This window comes from Diospyros lotus, chromosome 8 (genome assembly GCF_014633365.1).
Source record: "Diospyros lotus cultivar Yz01 chromosome 8, ASM1463336v1, whole genome shotgun sequence".
Taxonomy (NCBI): Eukaryota; Viridiplantae; Streptophyta; class Magnoliopsida; order Ericales; family Ebenaceae; genus Diospyros; species Diospyros lotus.
In genome coordinates, this window is record NC_068345.1 from 35,860,871 (window position 1) to 35,885,017 (window position 24,147).

Below are 24,147 nucleotides of genomic sequence, written 5' to 3' on the forward strand. Positions count from 1 at the left end.
CTATTTCCCAAGTGCCATTTCCCTCCAGGGCCTTCATTTCCTCCATAACCACTGCTTTCCATTTAGGATCATGCATTGCTCCTTGGATATCTTTTGGAACAACTATACTGTCAACTTTAGCAATAAACCCTCTGAATTTAGGAGACAACTTAGCATAGGACCTTACCCTCTGAATTTAGGGCAAATGATTTTTTAGTGGGTATTTTGCATAGGACCTTACCCCCTTTCGTAGAGCTATGGGCATTGCCCAATCTAGCCCGTCCTCAGGTGCTGCATCACTGCTAGTGTCATGCTCCTTGTTGAGAGTTTCCCTTGTTTCAGGGCTGTCCTTTAAACATTCTTCTCCAGTCCTGTAGGCGTCTTTTGAAGGACTAGCAGTTGTTGGTAGAGATGATTGACACTGTTGCAGCTTAGTTTGGTCTTTTGGTCGTTGAGAATAAACAAACAAAGGATCAGCTGATTTGGTATTATTCTTACCAGAACAATGGCCAGATACTGCTGTGTTAGAATCAGTGGTTAATTCAGGGTTAGCTGGAGCTGTAGCTGCTGTTGTAGGAGGGGATTTCATTGTTAGTGCGTTATCAGAGATTTTAATAATTTATCCCCCTTGAGAATACACTGGCAGTGAAAGAGTGGGAGTAGAAAGTGGATCAGTGGGAGGATCCATAGATGAGTTGGACTGATAGTAGGGTATATCCTCATAGAATGTAACATCGGAGGAAATATAGTATTTTGGGTTCATAGGGCTGTAACACTTGTAACCTTTTTGGGTAGGAGAATAACCAATGAAGAGGCATTTTAGGGCCTTGGGATCAAGCTTAGTACGAGGAGGACTATGATTATGAACATAAGCAACATAGCCAAACACTTTAGGCGCAAGTGATTGGAGAAAAGGAGCATGAGGATATAAGGTACAAAGGGTATCAATGGGGGTTTTGAAGTTCAAGGTCTTGGAGGGTAGACGGTTTATAAGGAAAGCTGCTGTAAGAACTGCCTCCCCCAGTAGGAATGAAGGACATGGGTTGTGAACATCATTGCTCTTGTAACTTCTAAGAGATGCCTATTTTTCCGTTCGGCCACACCATTTTGTTGTGGTGTGTAGGGGCAAGAGCTTAGATGTAAAATCCCATGGTCAAGCAAGTAATTGGTTAAGTCATGAGAAAAATATTTCCTCCCATTGTCAGTCCTAAGAATGTGAATTGAAGCTTGGAACATATTTACAACAAATTGATGAAATCGTTTGAAGATACCACTAGCTTCGGATTTCTCCTTCATACGGTATACCCAACATGCTCTAGAGTGGTCATCTATGAAGGTTATGAACCACCGAGAACCTGAAATATTTGGGAGTTTAGAGGGGCCCCAAATATCACTATGGATTAGATGGAATGGAGATTAGGGTTTGTAAGATTGGATTGAATGATGGACCTTAGACTATTTTGTGAGAGTACAATGCTCACATGAAAAAATGTGATCTTTATTAATGAAGAACTGGGGATACAAAAATTTAAGGTAAGGGAAACTAGGGTGTCCTAACCGCTTATGCCATAGCATAGCTTTGGCATTAGCGTTAACATTGAAAACAAATTTATTCGAATGAGCAGTTTCTAATGAGTTCCCGGGCAACCAATAGAGGCCATCCCTAGCTTCAGCACTGCCAATCATCATCCTTGAGGCTTGGTCCTGAAATAAACAGTAGGATGGAAAGAAGATTACTTTGCAATTCATGTCACTTGTAATCCTACTCACAGATAACAAGTTGTAACTTAATCTTGGAACATATAGAACTGAATCAAGTTTTAACTTTGAAATACACACTTTACCAAAACCCAAAGCAGGAGAGGTAGAACCATCAGCCATAGAAATGACATATATTCGGTTATATATTCCATGGAACTTGACATATGGTTAGATGCCCCTGTATCTATTATCCATATATCCTTAGGAATTTGTTTTGACACTAAAGAGCAGTGAGGGTTACCTTGCAGAGCAATGGAGGCTGTAGGTTGAGGATTAGAAGAATCAGCCAATCTTGTTCCTTAACTAAGCAGCCTATACAATGTCTGTATTTGCTCTTCTGTCAGATTTAAGTCTGGTTTTAATCCTTTTTCTACACTTGGTTTTGGCCCATCATCACCAGATGCAGCAGCCACATAGGCTGATCTGCTGCCTTCTTGTTTATTCCTTGGTTTCCAATCAGCTGGTTTGCCATGGATCTTCCAACAAGTCTCTCGTGTGTGGTATGGTCTCTTGCAATGATCACACCATTGCTTTTCTCTCCCGAAATATTTTTTACCAAAATCCCCTTGCTTAACAGTAATAAGGGCTGAATGTTGGTTAGTCAAATCAACAGTTGATTGAAGCATAACCTTTCGGCGGCTTTCTTCTCTTCTAACTTCTGCAAAAACTTCCCTTAAATTAGGCTGAGGTTTAGTGCCTAAGATCCTGCCACGTACCTCATCCAGATCACTGTTAAGTCCATGGAGAAAATAAAAAATCCGATCTTTTTCGATCATCTTATTGTATTTAACACTATCAGCAGCACTCTCCAAGTAATAGTATAAAACAAATCCATCTCATGCCATAACTCTACCAAAGTATTAAAATAATCTATAACACTTAGATTACCTTGTTTGGTGTTCTTTATGGCTGACCTTACCTCAAAGCTTTGAGATGAATTCTTCAAATTTGAATACATCTCTTGCACCGAGTCCCAAATCTCCTTAGCTGTTTTATGGAAGAGGTATGTCCTTCCAATCCTAGTCTCCATGGAATTTATCAACCATGCCATGATGGTTGAATTTTCTGCCTCCCATATGCCATAAGAAGCGTCTTTTGGCGAAGGAGATGTAGTCGCACCAATCAAATATCCTGCTTTTCCTTTGCCCTTGATCACCAATAAAACTGATTGAAACCACTCCCTAAAATACTCCCATTTAACTTATGGTGAGTAATTTGTAGTGGGTGATTGTCGATTGAATGGCTGGACATGTTAGGAACGGATTGTGAAGGAGTCGAATGGTGAACAACACTTGGGAAATTGGTGGCTGAAGTTTCTGTAAGGGTAGGGTTTTGGTTTGCATTGGCCATGATTTTTTTCTTCGGAAAAAAGAAAAACAAACGGCAGAAAAACTACTCGAGGCTTAACCTAAGCTCTGATACCATGAAACAAGCAGAAAAGTAATGCTTGATTGATTCTAAATGTGCTGAGAACAAGAAGTTAAATACTCTACCTATCCTTATCTTTTCTCCTAGAAAATAGGATATGAGATAGGATATTCTATCTCCTAAAACTTAGGAAATACTATCTTCTAAATTATAGAGATAACCTAAAATCTAAGCATACACATTCAAACTTTAAATTATAAGTTACAATAATTCAATCTACATGGCCGGATGGCCTTATCCTTCATAAACGATCTTCAACTTTGAATTTCGTCCAACAGTTTCTCATGCATGTATTGTTCTTATAATTGTCATCACAGATTGCTCAACAATATGCAGAGTGCATTTGTCTGCCAGATCATACTTCTGTTCAAGTACGAGCTCTAGCCAATATGCCAAAAGCCACTTTAGTGACAATAGAGCCCCATACAGAAGATGATTGGGAAATTTTGGAACTTAATTCTGAGTACGCAGAAGCAGCTATTCTGAAGCAGGTAATCTTCAGACATTTCTTGTTTGTATCCCTTTCACTTGTTTTTGCTTCATTAAATTTATTATCCTCTTATCTTGATTTTATTACTGCCTATCAAGATCTAAAGCTTCTTTCTTTGTACCAGATTAGGAGGAAATCCAGATACTTGTAATGCTTATATACTTCTGTAACATCTGCAAACTCAGAATCCTTTGACCTACAACATGGAAGCGAATAGTTTGTTTCATTAGGGATTTGGGAGGTAAATTATTGGTAGACTTTGGTTGTTGAAGAGTACGGGCAGCAAGTATTCTAGGGTCTGGGTGTATTAGATTGAATGCTGAAAGTAGGAGAAAGATCTGCTAGGCTACACTCCTATGGTTTAGTAATGAGCCTGGAAGTGGTTAATGGTTGTAACATGTGGCTCCATAAACATGACTTCTCTTTTGAAAAAAGAAGTTGAAGATGAAAGATTAGTGTAGAGCCATGGAACAAGAAAAATGTCAATTGTAGAATTTACCTTGGATCACATTTGGATCCTTGGCCTACGAAGTTTAAGATGATTTTGGCATTATTTTGTCTCTTGGGTGGGAGACACTACTCAAACTTAAGGCCTTGGCTTATGACGTTTATGGGGGAGATTGTCTTCATCTGTTGTACCCCAGGTCAGGAATGCTAGTCTAATTTATGCTGTGTTCTATCAATTCCTAGCGTTGGCTGTATTTTTGTAATTTCCAAATTGATGAGGCTATGGGTTTTGGCCATGGGTCTGTTGTGTCGAATTATATTTAGGGTCTTGGATGTGATCTACGTTTGATTCGGAACAGCTGACTTGTGAAAACATGTCATTTTCCTATCATGGTATTATGGTTCAGGTACAAGTAGGAGAGCTAGCTGGTTTAGCATTTGGTTCATCGTTAATATCCTAGAAATTTCAAACAGGTATATATGTTAAGAAAATAGAAAATTTAGTTATCAAAATAATCCTTGTGGTTTTTCTTGAGAGTCATTATGGAAGGAAATATTTATTTTCTTGGAAAGGGATAAGCAGTCAGACCTCCAGCTGAAGTGGTTTTTCTGCATGAACAAAAAGATTGTAGGTTATGCCCACTACTTGGTAATTTGAGGTTTATAATGCTATGGCCCCAAAACATTGTGCCTAATTCTGTGTGAAAGGGAACACAAAAGCATGCATTTATTATTTTTTTCCTGTATGAACCATCCTTGACAAATCGTTTGGGCAACCACACTTCCAAGAACCCTTTTGAGCATTATCCTTGTCCTCCATTAATTTTATGGCTCAATAGAGACCTGATGCAATTCAAAATGGGGTGGAAAGATATTGAATTTTAGTTTGTTGAACAATTTGTGACTGGTAAAATGTTTTATATGATGAGTTTGCAGAGAAGACCATCCACAATCTATGCAGCATTTTGCTGTTGCAAGAGATTTTTGGTTTGACATTCTCAATGTTATGAGTTAATTCAGGTTGTGTGTGATAGTTTTGGTAGCTATTTACTTTTTAACGTAGGCGATAAACTAAAGGAAAAGATAGGAAACTGCCACTTTATGTTTGAGTTAGTGCATGTGGAAATATGGGAGTAGAACATCTTGGGAAGACTTGTAGTATTTACTTGTTGCTTTCAAGAAAAACTGGTTGGCTCTTTTTTTGTTTTTTTGCCTTGAATAGTTTTTTGTTTTGAGTTTTGTTTTGTATGGGTCTTGTATCCTTTAGATAAATGGATTTGAACTCTTAACCCTTTATTTGTATCCCTTAAGTCTCCTTTATTGCCAGTCTATGGAGTAAAAAGTTTTCATGTTAGATAAATCATCTTTCCATTTTTCCATTTACTACACAACCAAATCTTAGTGGCGTTTATCTGATGGCATATTCTGTATGCCTTTTGGAGAAAAAAATAGAAATGTGTTCCCCCTATATTTTACTCTCCTTCTTATGCTCGTGAAACTTTGATCATTGTTAGCCATGCTGTTGAAAGATTGGAGTGTTTTTCATTCATTTGAACAACGTATGCAAATGTTTAGCAGAACCTTTTGCTGAAAGCCATGTGCTACAACATGCAGGTTGGGATTGTTCACGAAGCTATGAGATTTCCCTTGTGGTTGCATGGTCAAACTATCATTACTTTTCTTGTTCTTTCAACCTTTCCGAAGAATCCAATGGGTAAGAATTAGTTTAATGTTTGTCTGTTCTCTATTTAATTTTTGCTGTTCTCTGGATAATATATATATATATATATATATTGCTATGTATTTCTCTGTAAAAAAAAAAATACAATATGATTTTTATTTTTTTGGCTGTTCATAATATATATATTTTATTTTTTTGGTGTTACTAACATAGTATTTTTATTTTTTGGTATTAATAGAAAATCATTTTTATTTTTTTGTGTTGATAAAATATTATTTATTTTTTATGTTTTAATAAATATTTTTGAAAATTTTTATTTTTGGGTGTCAATAAAATATTATTTTTATATTTTTGGGCGCTTTTTTCTATTTTCTCAGTGTTAATAAAAAACATATATTTTTATTCTTTCAGTTGTTAATAAAATATTATTTTATTTTTTGGATGTTAATAAAATATTGCTTTTATTTTTGAGTGTTGATGAAATATTATTTTTGGATGTTAATAAAATATTATTTTATTTGTTTGTCTAAGGATATTTTGTAATTTTTTTTAAAAATGGAGGGTAAAACAGTAATTGCAATAATGTATGATAGAATGGAATGAGGATTTCATCCATATTAGGAGTGAATGCCCATTCACAGATATGACGGAATGCACATTCCCTAAGGAATGGACAATTCCATTCCTAAGTGTTGCAACCACAATGCACTTTTGCCCCATTCCCATTTCTATTCCCTCCACTCCCATTCCATCCAACCAAACGGCACCTAAATTTTTGCATCATCCTCTCTTGCCCCATTCTCTCTGTAGACTGTAGTTCCTATATTCCATGTTTACCATAAAATGAAGTATAAGCAAGATGTTGTATATTGCATCTTTTTCATCAGAGTTCTGTTACCTCTAGAGATACCCATTAGAAAACTGTCTTGACTCATGAGATTTTTACAGTGCAACTTGTGCCAGGAACTGAAGTTGCTGTTGCACCAAAGAGACGCAAAAAGAGCGGTGGTTCTTATGAAGATTACTCAATGCAATCTTCAAATAAGGAGCATTCTATTGGAAAGGCACTATTGCGCGTGCAGGATCCAGATGATAAATTGATTCAAAAATTTGTGGTAAATGGTGTCGAGATTGGTGTGGTGCTTACTTCTGTTATCTTTATTCATCCAGAAACAGCAAGAAACCATTCACTTGGTTCTCAACCAGTAGTTGTAGTGCCTAGATTACCATCAAAAGAAAGCTTAAAATATCCTGGAACTGGTACACCAAGTATAAAACATACAATTATGAAGAAGGGTAATAGTGGAAAGCAGGACTATCGCCAAGCAGTTCTTCATGTTTTGATTTCAAATTCAGTGGCCAAAGGACATGTAATGCTTTCTAGATCTCTTCGACTATATCTGAGAGCCCGGTTACACTCATGTAAGTTGATCCTTATGAGAGCCAAGTAAATTTTTTGTGATTCAGTGTACTTCAAGTCTAATCTGCACAATTTTATTGTGTGGAGGTTCTTTAGCACCTATCGGATGAACTTATAGATTGGCCTAATAGGCTAATATGTGCATGCTTAATGATGGAAATGATGGCTAGGTTAGAAGTATCTTATTGTGTATTAACTAGATACTATATTATTCAGAAAGTATGAAAATATTTGGCATCATACGATAAGATTTTATACCCTTAACTGGCAAAACTGTATGATGTACTAAGAGTTGGTTTCTTTTGTCAATATTTCTGTTTATAAGTACTTTTTTTTTTCCTTTTTCCTTTCTACTGTTCTCTATGATGGAGCTTAACTTTGTTCACCAGAGAAATATTGTTCTTCTTGGTTCTGGCCCCAGGTTTATCTGCTGTAGATTTTATATCTATTTTTATTTTTATTGTTTGCTTCAGGGGTGCAATAGCTCATGTTGATGCACTAGGAACTGCTAAAATGCATTTTATTTTCCCGATGTCTATATTCCATTGTTGGCGTATTAAAATTAGATTTCATGGTAGTTGAATCTGTAACTCATTCAGCTGCAGCAAATGCCATTACTTTCCTAATATTTTAATTTCAGATTGTAAATGGTAAGATTTAGCTTGTGTACTGATTTGTGGTATGTTATGTGTGCATTAATAACTAAGCAATTAAAGTCTAAATGCTAAGTGTCTGCATTATTGTTGCTCAGTCACAGCTAGATAAATGTACTTGGACATGTGATCTAGTGCATGAACTTTTGTTTTTGAGAAAAAATAAATAAGAACATTTTTTTTATAATCGTCTTGATTAGTGTTAAGGCTGTCTATACACTGTCTTTTTTGGTCTTCAGTTTAGAAGGAAAATAACAATAAATATTATTGTTGTAAAGACATTACAGGTTTATGGTTTATAAGGATCTTAATTGCCTCTATACTTTACAGGGGAAAAAATTGTATGGATAGAATGTTTATACTATTAGAGAACTGAAACAAAAATGTTGATGCTACCAGTTGGAAACCTAGAGTATTCTGTATTGTGTACCTCAAATTCACTGATACATTGCAGTTGGGAGCCTGAAGAATGTCATCATGTATAGCCTACGTGTATGCCTTTACTTTCATAGTGTTGGGATCATAGTGTACACTATGGTCTGGCGTGGGAAGTAGTCTTTTCCTTTCTCTTTAGGTGCAATATTTGGTGATATTTGAGAGATTCCAAGCCACATTCTCTGCTAATTTGTGGTTGTGCTACGGCAGGTATTTCTACTTGTTTCAGTTGCATTATTGGAGCAGCTACTTAATGAGAATAAATTGAATGCCTTAGAATTGGACCATTTGGCTGACAAGTTGGAGAATCGGTTTTAGGGGAAGATCCCATGCTAAATAAAAAAAAAATTCAAACAGGAATGGAGCCCAAACTTGCTAAAGTGATGACTGCTCCACACATGACTATTGTTCAGTGTTCATTTTTGTAAATTTGATGAATTCAGCATTTCCATGAGTTGCTGCTATTTTAAGCAGATACCTTGTTTCTATATTATAAACAGTTTAAGTAGATCATAACCACCTCTCTTAGAAGAAATGTGAATGATTTTCTGTGTATACTGCCAAATATTTTTTGACTATAAAATCCATTGTCTTTTCTCCTTTGAGAATTATATGAACAAACTATTATGAGATAATATTTTTATGCTTGCAGGGATACTTGTAAAGAGATGCAATATTAACCCAAAGAAGGAAATTCCCTCACTTTCATTTTCTCCTTGCCACTTGAATATATCTGAGAACAATAATGCTCTTGAGAACAATGGGGTCGAAGTTTTTGGAAGCCAAAGGAATCACAAGGCTGATAATATACATCTCAAGACAAACTCAGAGTCTAACATGGGTGCATATGATTGGTCTACCCATGAAAGAGTTATAGCAGCTCTTTCCAATGGGTTAAGGGGTAATGATGACCCGGTTGCTGTTAATAAGACCAACAAAAAAGTATTGTACGGTCTTTTTCAAGCATGGTATTCTGCTCAACTCCGTGCCATTGCTATGAATGCTGGAGAGGAAGTTAAATCGTTGATTCTAGGAAATCAAAGTTTGCTTCACTTTGTTGTGAAGGATTACACAGCTGCAAAACATGGAAAGGTGCCTTTATCATCTAGATTTACTCTTGGAATGGGAAACAGAGTTGGAGAACCAGAGATTGACATCCTTTATGTTCTATCTAGCTCTGAGGAAATTCAGCAAAATGAAATGGTTTATGCATATGAACTTGCATTTAATGAAGGAAATATGGGAGACAACAACCTGAGAAGCTCAGACTTGTTGCTTGGGAAGCTGAACTTGGGTGACCCTCTGTTTCTTGAGTATGTCAATGATGGAACGTCAGAAAAGTTCTTCAGTTCAAAAATTTCATCCTTGGGATGGATGGGCACTGCTCCTTCTGATTTCATTGATAGTAAGTATTTTCTGTTCGCAATTATGCTTTTAATTGTTTGATAATTCAATAAAACTTATTCAGTTCTTCAGGGGCTGTTTGACATAGCTTTTAAGTTTACTGTTTTTAGTTTTTAGCTTTCAGTTTTCAGTTTCCATTGTAAATTTTTCGTGTTTGGTTTTTGTTTTATTTAAAAAATTGAAAACTTAACATGTTGTGTTCATTTTATTTTATTTTCATTCTTTTGTTTTCTTTTATTCTTTCATTATAATATTAAATGGTTATATTATTAATATAATATATATTATAATAGAATAACATAATGTAATTATATTATAATTATATATAGTCTCATATTGTTAATAATGTATAGTGGTGAGATTGTGGGAGGCAGACAAAATTAAAATGAAAAAAATGTTAAAATACTTTTTTTTGTGTAAATTTTTGAAAATGAAAATGAGTAAGCAAATGCTAATTTTTTGTTCTCGTTGTCAAAATAGTGAAAATGGAAGTCTACCAAATGGGCCCTTAATGATTTAGTTTTTGTTTTTCAGATTCCATGTTTTATATTTTGTTGTTTGGGAACTTGGAGGGCATATAATCTGCTCACTGACCCAAGTGGTGTCTTATCAGACAAATAATTTACACATTTTAGAAGTTTAGTAGTTTGGGTTACAATGAACTGACCGAAAAAAGAAAGAAATAATTCTAACATCATGGAATATTCTCTTTTTGGCTCTCTTTAGTTCTATGTCTCTTATCCCTTAGGAGGTCTTCCTCCAATACGGCAATAACAGTCTCAAGCCTTAATCCCACAAGGTGGGAGATTTTCCCACATTAGTAGTTTGTTTTTCTTTTTTTTCTTATTTTTTGAAAACCCCATTATTCTGCTTAGAAATGTTTGCAAATCCATATTAGGCAAGGAGATATTGCCTTTGCTAGTTTGAATTCAAGAGTAATATGAAATTGGACTATTTCCTACACCATGATCACTGTTAGCCAATTCATCATAATTAGCCGCTTGAGCTTCTCTATCAAGTCACGATCCAAATTATCATTGTTATCAATGCAGTCACCAGCATCAATGTTGATTTCGTCAATCCAATATTATCACTGTTTCATGTCACATGAAATGCTAACTCAAAATGCTTCTTCTTCTTCTTCTTCTTCTTCTCCTCTCTCTCTCTCTCAACTAGAGTAAATCTTAGCCATGATTTGTTAAAGTACTTAATAACCTCAATCTTGTTAATGATGATTGTAGATTTTCTTGATATTAAACTTTTTGTTGGAAAGTGTCATGATGAATGTAAGACCTTTCATCTTGCTATGATGAAGTTTGGATCTCCCTAACATGCTACCTTTTCTACTGCAGGGTTGATTTTGCTATTATCCCCTGCGTCTGGGTTGTTCTTGAGTGGCTATAATCTTCCTTTCCCTGGACATGTTCTAATACATGGACCTCCAGTGAGTTCATTTGTTCAATCTAAACATTTTTTTGGCAATGTAATTTTTGACGGAAAACAAAGATTTCCAGTAGCACCAATATAAATATGATTCAAATTGGTAAATCATTATAATGCCTTACTTTTTTGTGGGACATACGTTGTGAGTATTACATGCTTTTATTCTTTATTTCTTTTTGCTTTCTTATTGTGTAGAGCTCACTTTAGTTTTTGAATTAATGTTATTTATATTATGGTAATTTAAGTGATGGATACTAAAAGTTCTAATTCTATATTGTTTAATTTATTTGAGAATTAGGAATTTTATGTTTTTGATTCCTACTTTAATTTGGATTCCTATTTTGGTAGGTTTTGTGAGTATGTAAATAAGTCAAGGTAAACATTTTATTCAGTTTTATGGTTCACTGAATACTCTCTCTCTCTTTCTCTCTCTCCCTGCTTCCGTCTTCTATTTTTTCTTCTTCTATGTCACAACCTGAAAGGGGGCCTATATCCATGCAGATCATGTAGTACATTAACTTTTAAATATGCCATGAATTCACCTTGCTGTTTAAGATTTAACACTGTGGGCATGTTATGTGTTAGGGTTCTGGGAAAACATTATTAGCCACAGCAGCTGCAAAATCAGTTGAAGAACATGAAGACATCTTGGCTCACATGTATGGTATTATATGACTTGCATTTTATTTTATAGTTTTATTGATCAAGTCAAGTTCTAATCTTACGACTTCAATTGATATTCATTCACTTTTTTCAACTTTCTTGCTAGTCATTTCTGCGAAATCTGTTGAAATCATTTTAAATGAAAATTTGCAATGCTAGAGTTTTTGTATGCTGCTCTAAACTTGTGTTGGAGAAGCCTGCAAATATTCGTCAAGCGCTTTCTGGCTATGTTTCTGAAGCTTTAGATCATGCACCTTCTATTCTCATTTTGGACGATCTTGATGATATTATATCATCGTCCGTTGACTTGGAAGGATCCCAGCCTTCATCTTCCAGTATTGAGATTGGGCAGTTTCTCACAGATATCATGGATGAATATGAGGTAAAATATGTACTAGAACTGCCTCATGCCACATTTTTCAAGATGGAAAAAATAATCACTGCCATCCTTTCGTGTTTTATATTAAGCAATTTTCTAGATTGTATACCTGTAATTTTGAGCTGATTTTTTGTAATTACAGCAAAACAAACAACTGTCATGGATCTTCTAGTTGCGGATTGATTAACACAAGGAATATAAAATCATTTATAAAGCTTAATCAAGCTGCTTGTGGATTTAAATGATATTGCTATTATTCTGGTTTTGTGCCCCCTAAATTTGCCTTTTGGAAAATTTGAAAGGCTCTGAGACAGGAATCCTGGTACTTGAAAATGAAGAAAACAGAAACTTTCTTCAAGTTTAATTTAATAATTCTAATTTCGTCTGGAAAAGGAAAATAATTGGTTTTCAATAGGTTTGTACCATATTCAAATCGAACTGCAAAAAGATAGGTGCTAGTCAGAATACTTCCACTTAACCTGCCTGCAACACTACAACCTTTGAACCACTCAGAATGCTTCAACCAACTTGCAAGCACAGATTGGCTTTTTGCACTTCTAGTAGAAAATCATCAGGTAAATTTATATTTTTTAATCTCCTTGAACCCTTTTTTTTTTTAAAAAAAAAATCTGTCTCTAGACATTATTTTTCCATTTACATAGAGTAATTAGGTTCTTTTCCAAAAAAACCCTTTTGCTTAGAACTTTCCAGTTTAATTACCTGATAATTCTAAAAGGTCCACATAATTTGGCATAAGAAGAATGAAACACATATAATATAGGTGATTAGATTTTCAAACTATAACTCTTAAATGATATGACCAGAATACTCCTGTTTGGCCTAACATCCAATACTGCCAATTCTGAGAATCCCCAGACCTGAGTTTTTTTTCGGATCAAGCAATTTTATTTCTTTATGAAATTTTACTGGCATTACTAATACTCTTAGGTATCCTCTATAAGTTTTAGAGTATTTTCTGAACACATTTACATCCCAAACAATTTCATGTTTAGTCTCAATACTTTTAGTGTTCACAGGACATCCTTTCAGATTTGACCTCCTATCACCAATTAAATGATTTTTAAATGGTCTTTTTAATTTTCCAGAATAAACCTACAAAAAGTTTTGACACCCTGCATATTATACAATATTTTGCAAAATTATTTGGACCCCTTTTAAACTACATCTTTCTCTGATTTCAGCATCCCGAAACCTTTCGGAACATACTATCAATTCTGAATTTATGCACATAACAAATGTATTATTTTGAAACCAAATTTAATTGAGGTCAAGATAACACATCAAAGTATCTTTGATAAATCTGGAATTTTATCTCATCTCTAAAATAGGTTTTCCCATTTTTCTTTATCGAATTCCAATTGCCAATGTTTTAAACTAATTTGTCTTCTTTTTCTTTTTTGTTTTCTTGTCCAACTTGCTCCAACCAAAACAATCAAATCACCATATAATTTCTAACAACCAAGATTTCAGAGTAGAACCCCAATATAATCAATAATATGGTCATTCAAAATTTAAGACTAAAACCTCAATAAGACATCCAATCATATGATCATTGCAATCTTTCCTCTAAATAAACCTATATAATCATAAAGCTTTTGATAACTCTAAATTTTCAAATTTTCATCAAATATTCATATTCAACACAAAATTCCAAATAAAATAAACGCTTCAAAATATTATTCATTACAACTTCTAACTTAAAGCTTAGGAAATAGAAAAAGAGAGGCTACCTAACAAGGGAGAGAGTGCTAAAAGCCCTCTCCACCTTGCTATTTATTATCATCCATATTCATTCCAAAACATAAAAGTCAACTTATCTTCTTGCATTTGGCAAATCTTTAACCTGAAAATGTTAGGAATGAGCTAGACACCTAGTAAATCCTCCATGCTCGTGCAAGCATTCTAATTCAAGCATCAGGCAACGTGCTCATGATTTATACAAATTCGTGCACTTCAACATCACTTAGCAAATCATGAATAAACATTTTCTCTAGCGTATTAAGATCTAACTCAACTAGGCTTGGAAGCAACTCTATATGCCCCAATCTCAACATTGTATATCCCGTACCAACTCATCAAGGCTAGATTAAATAATTCAAGAAAGCATGGTTTGCAGTAATTAATGCATATGAGCAACTCGTTATTCATTAAAACAAATCATTGTGCATGCTATCATCACATCATCATAACTGCATTTTATCCTAACCAAGTTTGGATTTTTGGCACAACATTCATACTGTCAATTGACTTCTAAAAGTCAAATCGACAATACAAGCAAAAGAACAATGTGGCAAGATTTTACATTGGATGTCACTCTTGATGCAACCCTCTAGCAAGGGAATTGTGGGATAAAGTTCCAACACCCTCTTCATGTGGAAGAGTTTTATGAGATGGCAATGAATGAAGATAATTGATATGGTCATAGTCCATCACATAGTTGATATTGTGAAACTGACTTGTACTACATGGAAACATGACATCCATTGTGCATGATATATGAATTGAAAAACATAGAGAATTTACCTCCTTAGATGTCGAAAAAATTGCCAAAGTGTAACAGTTCTCCTCTCCATTTTCTTTCTAACTGTGGCTGCTTTTTTGTATCTTTCCTACTTTTTCCACTTGATTTCCTGGTCATTGGAGTGTCCTTGGCCAACCAGAGTACTTCTACCTTGTATCCCACTATATATAGATTAGAGATCACCTTTGTCCGCCATCGAAAGGCAGCTGGAGTTGGTGAAACCATCTCTGGAAGGTGGTCCCACGACCTACTTTGTTTTCTGGCAGTGTTGATGAAGCAACTTTAGGCTCGTTTTTCACCCTTTTCTATTCACATTTTGGTAACATCTTAAATAGAAAAGTTAGAGCCCTCAGAGGCTGTTTACTTGTGGAAAACTGCCCTAGTTTTCTAAAAAATTACTCCACTGGAAACGAAAAATTAGAAAACTTGTTCAAATACAAAAATTTTGCAAATGAAAAATTGGAGATTTGGAAAACATGGTTTTCCTTATCAGTTTGGAGGTTTGTAGAACATGGTTCTCAAAAAATTTTCCTCAAATCATTGCCCTCTACTTCTCTAACACAAGTTACACAAGAAATTAAAACATCTCTCCTTTTTTTGAACATATGTTCCATTTTTTCAGACTGAAAATTAGTTTTCTATATTTCTAACATTTGAATGCAATTTTCGAATTATCTATGTAAAGTGAAATCAAGAGATTTTTCAACAAATTGGAGATAGAAAACTGTAAATCATTTTCCACATCTAAACAACCATTAAATATCCTCAACTTCCCACATTTGTGGCTCCTTCAAAAGATTCCTTGTAGGAAAAATATAGTCTCAAGGATGGCTATCCAGATAAAGATTTCTTTTGAATTTTAAGATAGATTTTTTCTTCTTTTTTTTTTTGTCTATGGAACATCTTATTTCTTCAAAATTTATGCCACTATCAATTTATGAAGTTCAAGGATATCTGTTTTGATTTTTTTCCTAATTATCCTTGTTTATCAAGGAGGGTTTTTTTTTTTTTGGAGTTTTTTGCATATCCCTGTGATAATTCTTGACATATATCAGTTCCAGAATGCCCTTTATCCCCACATATATATATTTTTTGGAACTTTGTAAGAAGTTTCCTAGTTTTCAACCTTATTTTTCCTATTTTGGTCAACTTTTGTAAATTCTAAAAGGGTAAATTGCATGGACCTGCCCTACGGTTAGATGAAATTTAGGAGATCTCTCCTGTATTTTGAAAAATTACAATGACCTTCCTTACCTTTTAAAAAATGTAAAATGACTAATTTGCATTGCTCCTTTCTCTTTCTTTCTCCCTCCTCTCTTAATTAAGGAAAACTAAAAAATATAAAAAATTGCTGGGCCGCTGTCAGCTGGCAACCACTGGCCATTGAACCCCAGTGTGGCTGTGGTTCAAATTCATCTGCTGGATTCTGTTAATTATTTAATTCTGTTCATATCCTGCCTCTGGAGTCTTGCTAATTATTTGATTTTTTACTTAGTAGTTTCTTGCAATTAATAAGATCCTGTTACTTGGATGAAGTAGCATTCTTTTCCATCTTCAACAATGGAAAAAAAGTTGTCTTTACAAAATACATAATTGTGAGCCATTTTAACTAATAGATTATGTTTGTCAATTGTGCAGGAAAAGCGGAGGTACTCATGTGGAATTGGTCCCATTGCATTTGTAGCTTCTGCCAAGTCTCTGTCTAGTATACCACAGTCCTTGACTTCTTCTGGTTAGTAACTCTGCATCTTAAAGACACACACTTATTCTATGTTAAATAGCAGATGAATCAAAAAGCAGTCAGGAACATGTTTTTTCTGTTCTCTGTTGGGGCTGTTATTATTAATCTTATTATTAATTTTTTGCTTGGAATTCAATTTGAGTCAGGAAGGTTTGATTTTCACGTGCAACTGCCTGCTCCTTCTGCCTCCGAACGTGGTGCTTTACTGAAACATGAAATCTGGAAGCGTTCCTTACAGTGTTCTGATGAAGTCCTGTTAGATATAGCTTCCAAATGTGATGGATATGACGCATATGATCTGGTATTTGGCTTGCTCAAGTATCTTGAGTATTTGATCACCAAATCTATTTTAATTCTAATTGAAGTTTATTATTGCTTAGGTATAATTATCAATCTTACTTGAATATTTGGCCTCTCTCTCTCTCTCTCTCTCTCTCTCTCTCCTGTGTATGCGTGCTTAAAAATTATCATGTGTTGTGTAAAAAACTAGGAATATATTCATTAATGTTATTTAATCATGTGCCTGCCCTAATTTACTTTTATTCTACAAACTGGAAAAAGGGTAACCATTTTTGTCTCCATTTCATTTCTTAGAAACTTTTGTTGAATCCTTATTGAACTAGAAAAAATATTTGTTGTGATAACCCTGTTGAGCTGCAGTGTAGGTTTCTGTAAACTTATATCTTAATGTATCTTGTAAGTTAATGAATATTCATAAACTTGATTTTCTTCAGAAAATATCACAATCATGTCCATAAATTTTTGGCATGAAGGTTGATGGGTCCCATCTTAGAGCAAATATTGTTCAGCAAAGAATTTCATGAGTTATGGTCCTAGTCCCTGGTTCAAAACAATCCTTATGCTGTGAAAGAGAAATCATGCTGGAAAATTTACTATTGCAGGAAATACTTGTTGATAGAGCTATCCATGCTGGGATTTGCCGCTTCTTGTCTTGTGACGTGACCTTTCAGGAACATGGGAAACCTTCTTTGCTCAGAGATGACTTTTTGCAAGCAATGCAAGGTTTTGTTCCAGTCTCCATGCGTGACATTAGTAAACCTGCTACTGAAGGTGGTCGTGCTGGATGGGAAGATGTTGGTGGTCTTACTAACATCAGGAATGCCATCAAAGAGGTACATCTTTTCCTGTCAGCCCTGTACCAATGCTGTTTTTAACCATAGGTTTATTATTTTCAAAAGCATTGCTTCCAACTAAATGAGAGTGTTTTACCTAGAGATGTGCAGTTTGGGGAATTTGACTTGCTGAATATGGGGTGGCCAAACATGCCTAAAAGCTTTTTCAGCTGCTTATTTTGTTTCTATTTCTGAACGTCAATTTCGTAGATATTTATTTGTAGCATATGGTTCAGATCAATGTGTACATTTTGATTTCATTTCTTCTTATACTGTTGTCAAGGCCATGGTCACTAAAACAAGGGAATTGTTAAACTATTTCATTTAACTGAGGTCGTCCTGCTTTGACAGAAGGAGACAGAAGCGAATGTTTCCTGTCACTTACAAGTCAAACATGAGTTAGAACATGTGTGTTGTGCCTTTTGTTTTCCTGTACACCTTGAAACAGGTGTGCTGAAAAAATTCCAGTTCATCAAACTTTGACCAGTGAAGAGTTCCATGAACAAATGTGCTTGCTGTCTTCTTTTATTTACAATGTAATTTGTTTTGGTATGTATTGTTGAGACATCAGTACTTTTCCCACTCCTTCTATGAGGTGAAACCTGCATTTGAGTAACAGGATGGAATCACACACTGAAAGCTTAGGTCACATGCAAGTTGATCATTAAAAGTAATTACAGGAATACAAATGTTGATCTATAAATTATTCTTACTTCAAATATGCGAGTTTGGCTGGTTTTTCCCATTGTATCAAGATCACAATTATCTAGGAAAAGAGGTAGAGGAGGACCAATAAAAACTTTGTCAGTCACTTAGGTATGATACTAGTTATAAGAACCTTACAGAAGATAAGGCCATAGCTAGAAATGAATAGTGAGCTAGAATTCTTGTTGACATCACCATAGTGGGATAAAGGCTTGATATGTTGTTATTGTCTCAAGATAACACTACACAGTTCAATATTTTTCTATTTTAATGCTTTACCCATTAGTTGACTGCAGATGTGCTTGGGTCTGTTTTATACTGTTTTATATTAAATTTACACCAATGCTGCCTCAGATGTTAAATTTTAAACTTTTCCTCATGCTATTTCTCTTCACATATTTAATCGTTGACAGTTATATTTCTGTCTTTTATTGATGTTATGTCATTTGTTCTTTTGCTGGTGTCTCAACTCTAGATGATTGAGTTGCCTTCAAAGTTCCCGAATATCTTTTCACAAGCTCCCCTAAGGCTGCGGTCCAATGTTCTGTTGTATGGCCCTCCTGGTTGTGGCAAGACACATATTGTTGGTGCTGCTGCTGCTGCTTGTTCACTGCGATTTATCTCTGTGAAAGGGCCTGAGCTGCTGAACAAATACATTGGTGCTTCTGAGCAAGCTGTAAGAAGAAATAACCTGTATTATTCTATTGAATCTGTTACTTACTGGTTTGTGTTTCTTACCCAACATCAAATTTCAACAAAGCTATTGGATATCTGTTTTAAGTTACCCAAAATAAGAGAAACAAGCTTGTTAATTTATAATGACAAGGAACTTCTTGTTGGTGGTGTTGTAGTCAAACTTGGATATCTGTTCAGTTTATTATAGAATACTGAGTCAAATAAATTTGTCCCGAATAACGTGACCCCACTGCTGCTGTTCAACACTCGAATAGCTGATGCTGGTTTTTTGTTTTCAGGTTCGTGGTATTTTCTCCAAAGCAGCTGCTGCCGCTCCATGCCTTCTCTTTTTTGATGAATTTGATTCCATTGCACCAAAGAGAGGGCATGACAATACTGGTGTGACAGATCGTGTCGTTAATCAAGTTTAGTTTCTTTTTTTTCTTCCATTTCACTCTCTCTTATGCTTGCTTAAAAAAAAAAAAAATTGTTGATTTCCCTTCTTTTTCCAGTTTCTGACTGAATTAGATGGTGTGGAAGTTTTGGCCGGTGTATTTGTTTTTGCTGCCACCAGGTATGATCTTGCTCTGAATCAAACCTATTTGACATGCTCAGTGTAAATTCCTGTTAGGTGCTTGGGAGAAAAGCCTTTTCTATTAGTATAAGACACCAGCCGACTGACATGCTATATAGATACTTCTTTAGAACAGTGGAAATAGGAAGGAAGAGAACTTAACATGAACCTGTTGCAATATGAAGGCTAGAGTGTAACAGAGGTCCGTCCCCTTGAGCTTGTGGTGTTGGGGAAGGGATGAGGGGGTTCTTTGTAAAGGCAGCAGGGATGATGTTTATTATTGTGATAAGATACTTGTGAAAGGCATACAAGGCCTGGTATGTCAACTCAAGAATGTAATCAGTGAATTAAGAATTTATGGATAAGAATAACTTTCATCTGGAAAGATCCTGTAGTTGTTTGTTCCTCGTATTAGTTAAGTATGAATACAGGGTATCTTTTTGTGAGAGCTAGTGACCCATACTATAGAACTTTGGGAGAGGCTGATTGAGCAAAGGGAGTGATCAAGCTATTGAAGCCACACTATAGAAATTCGGGAGAGGGTGATTGGGCAAAGGTTAAAAAGAGAAATCAAGGTATCTAAAAATTAATATGATTTTATGCCGAGTAGTTCAGCTGTACTTGCTGAGGTGCCTATGGATAGGTCTAGAGGTAAACAAAGGGATTTACATATGGTGTTTATAGATTTAGAAAAAGCTTATAACAAAGTCCTTGGAAAAGTCTTATGGAAAGTTTTAGAGAAGAAAGAAGTCTAAATTTTCTTATATACTGGTTATTGAAGACATGTATCATGGAAAAAAAACAATGTTAGAAAAAATGGAGTAGATACTAAGACTTTTTTTTTTTTTTTGGTTGAGAGATACTAGGGCTTTTTTAATTACAACTGGATATATAAAGAATCTACTTTGAGTCGTTATTGTTTCACCCTAGTGATGGATGAAATCATTAACACATCCAAGCAATGTTAGTTTGACTTTGTTTCAAACTTATCTGTTGCAAGTTTGAGTTCAATTATAAACATGGGTTTCAAATCTTTATTCCATCTGGTAGAATAAATTAGTGTAAAATACACTTGGTACTCGAGGTTTGACCTAAGAACAGAAAGTATCTGAGATATGAGAAACTATAGTAACTACCCCCTAGAAAATTGTGCTGTGATTTCGCCCTGCTGTTAATTTAACACCATTAAAACTTTCTAAATACCCAAAATGCCCTCTCTCTCTCTCTCTCTCTCTCTCTCTCATCTTATTTGGCAACAACCTTAGTGAGCTCTCCCTCTCCCTCTCTCCCTCTCTCCCTCTCCTGCATGGCCATTGGTCATCATTGATTTGACTTGATAAAGCTTCTCTCTACCATTGATTTTCCAATGTCATGACCTTTGAGAAGCCCTCGCCACCATTGTGCAGATCCTTGGCTAGATCTCTCCTCATCACCTTCCTTCACCTCTGCTAACCACCACATCACTTTCTAGCCTCTTTTGTCTAAGAATGTCGCCACACTAGCATGGGTCTGTCATCATCATTGAACTTACAGACCCAACATCCCCTTTCTCAGCCACCCAACCTTGTTAATCACTGCCGAACAGAGGCCCCCTCTATTCTGTTGGCTTCCTCGGTGTCTTTGCCGATGCTCTCTCTATTGGTGCTCCCTTCTACTTCATTGGTCTCTATTGCTGCCGCTGGAGCACCTCTGTTGCTTTGCTGCTGCACCAACAACTGATAAAGAAGAAGATGGAGAAGAAAAGCTCTCTCTCTCTCTCTCTCTATATATATATATATATATCACTCTATATCTCTCCCTTTCTCTACGACCAAGGCCAAAAGAGAGCAGCGATAGTGCTATGTTCATATAAATCAGCACTATTGTTAGGCTCTGATGAACCCAACGATGCCATTGTTAGGTTGGATCTAAACCAAATCAAGATGGAGAGAAGAGAGAGATGGGGAAGGAAGATATATATATATATATATAGAGAGAGAGAGAGAGAGAGAGAGAATCAACAACCATGGCCCATAAGATAGAGGTGTGACTTGTGAGAGGAAGATAGAAGGGTATATAGTCAATTTACACAGCCTTTTAGCATCAGGGGTGGTCACTGCTAATATGAGGGGTATTGTCACACGCCCCCCCCCCCCCAAAAAAAAAAAACACAAGTTGTGTAACTAGCCACGAACAATAAGCCAAGATTGAAAGTTCACGAAACCTAAAATCCACTCATTAAATTTCATTGAAAAATATCCAATACCTTGCAAAAGAAATAAATTGAAGTAAAAACCACTAGCATCGTTAAAGTTTACATAACCAAAACTATTGACAATAACTGAAAATTAAACTATCCCAAACTGAGTTCATTGGTAATTGCTTGATCCAAATCCATGTCTAGCCCTACTAATCCTACTCACCTGAAAAATATATTAGGGAGAGTGGTGTGCTTAACCCAATAAAGGTTACCTCATATAATAGATCAATATTCAAAATAACGGATTTTATACATATATAATAAAACAAAGTTTTAGTTCAAAAATTCATTAGTATTCCTCATGCAACAAGTATCACCAATACAGTCACATCGTATCACATGGTGTAGCCAACAATTTTCCACGATATATAAATCACCAATAAATCAAAGGAATCACAATAATATTCAATAACCAATTCAAACCCCAATAAATATCTCAATGGGCAGTATAACCCTAAATCCAATCAATGTACAAGTGGACCTTGTAATTTCCCTGGGATCTACCTCCAAGTACCAGTGGAGCTTAATTAGAATATATCAGACCATATCCTCCCATTGATAAACTAAAATTCCCATGGCATTGTACATATAGTTGAATTTTAGTTGTTAAGAGTAACCCCTGGACTTGCCCAATGGTTTCAAAACAGTTTATAACAAATCTTTTCAAAATGATTTGAAAACATATATTTGTCAAAATCATTTTTCAACATGCATGGGAATGATTTTCAAAGCATACTAGTGCAAGAATAACCACTCACTTAACCCATTCGTAGAGAAAATCCGTAAATATCCAGCAGCTTTACTTCTCACTCGTGCTCATAGCTAAGTTTGATGGTTTAATCCTCCTCTAAGCTTGTATTTATAAGCCCCTTAGGTTTTATCCAAATCCCTTTTGGTTTTGGATTCAATTTCCCCTTTTATTTCTAATTCCCCAATTAATCATAATCCTTATCAAATCATAGGTTTTTCATCTTTTTTATCCTCAAAATTCACATTATCAATCCTAATGTCTTTTCAACAAGGAATTAGTTTGTCTCCAAACTTTAGATGAATAATTTCCTCTTCTACAAGGAATTTATTTGTTTCCAATTCCTTAATTAATCCTAGTCATTATCCTTCTCAAATCATATTAAGATAATATCTATATGTCTCTGATTTATCTCTCAATTATCCCTTAGGGTCAATCCTAATCCTTCTTAAATTCTCTTCCAATAATATAATATATATATCATTATGTTTTGGTTTTTATTTATCACAGACTTAATCAAGTTCATTCTCAATTCAAACTTTCAGCCAAATCAAAATCCCTCTAGAATTATGATAACCCCTTATCTCAATCTCCATTTAGAATCTGGAATCAACTCCAATTTCTTTGAAACTAAATTATCCTAACCTACAATGCTTTAGAAAATCCTATTTCCTCTTGGATTTTGTTTTCCCTCTTAGCTATTTCCCTTCACTGACCATTTTTATATACTGTTTCACTATCAAAATAATTTATAAGCTCTATCTGATTAATTATTCAACCCTACCTCTTGAATTACCAATTACTATTCTAATACAAATTGAAAGAGGACTTGCACTAGGTTTCATTCTAGAATACAAAATTCATGGAGATGTCTGTCACATTTTCTGATTGAAGCTTTTTTGAAGCCTACTTAGATGTCGTAAACTAAATGTATCTGTGATGTAGGATGGATCTGGTATTTTGAGAATGCCAACTGATTAGAGGCTTATTTAGGATTAGGAGGCTAGGGAGAAATTGTTGAAGAGGCTAGATTTTGGATAAGGAATAGATTGGTAGGCAATTTAGACATAAAATATGCTGAAAAGATGAAATCTGGGGGTCTGAAAACAGGTCTGGAAGTAGGATTAGGAGACTAAAGAATCTGAAATTGAAAGATTTGGAAGAGAAAGAAATATCTTCTAGGCATCACACCTAGGGTTCTGTGGGCGTCATAACTAGGGTTAGAATTGAATCATACAATTCAAAGAAAGCATTCATGCTTAGAGAAAACTGCAGTAATTGTTCCTTTCACTGATGAAAAAAGAGAGATTACAATGGTAATAGTAAGTTCTAGTAATGCTCCTGCTAGGGTAGGAAAATCCTTTTCCTGTTACATAAACTACACAAAACTGAAACTATTGATAATAAGATTAGGCAAGTACTATAAATACAGTTGAGAAATGACTTTAGTAAACATTATGTAGAATGACAAAAAAATCCTAATGCATAAGATGAAAAAAACTAAGCTTCACAAAGCTCCCATGAGGATCTGTCATCTCCCAAAACATCCAAAATTAATGCTTGAGCTTGAACCAGTTTTAGGATGCCTCTTATATAGGAATGTAAAT

General features: G+C 35.0%; 1 protein-coding gene across 2 annotated transcripts in view; it reads left to right on the forward strand.

The window, feature by feature from the left end:
• Positions 1-24,147, forward strand: part of LOC127807605 (peroxisome biogenesis protein 1) — a 32,963-nt gene that overhangs the window by 3,606 nt on the left and 5,210 nt on the right. The window contains exons 2-14 of one of the 2 annotated variants that reach the window (XM_052345604.1): positions 3,486-3,659; positions 5,720-5,819; positions 6,735-7,208; positions 8,947-9,699; positions 11,051-11,142; positions 11,727-11,800; positions 11,964-12,186; positions 16,364-16,457; positions 16,613-16,767; positions 17,369-17,599; positions 18,780-18,980; positions 19,279-19,404; positions 19,492-19,553. In XM_052345604.1, coding sequence (XP_052201564.1) covers positions 3,486-3,659; positions 5,720-5,819; positions 6,735-7,208; positions 8,947-9,699; positions 11,051-11,142; positions 11,727-11,800; positions 11,964-12,186; positions 16,364-16,457; positions 16,613-16,767; positions 17,369-17,599; positions 18,780-18,980; positions 19,279-19,404; positions 19,492-19,553 — 2,759 coding nt within the window. The remainder of the gene's footprint in view (positions 1-3,485; positions 3,660-5,719; positions 5,820-6,734; positions 7,209-8,946; positions 9,700-11,050; positions 11,143-11,726; positions 11,801-11,963; positions 12,187-16,363; positions 16,458-16,612; positions 16,768-17,368; positions 17,600-18,779; positions 18,981-19,278; positions 19,405-19,491; positions 19,554-24,147) is intronic. The other variant, XM_052345605.1, reaches the window with a different exon arrangement.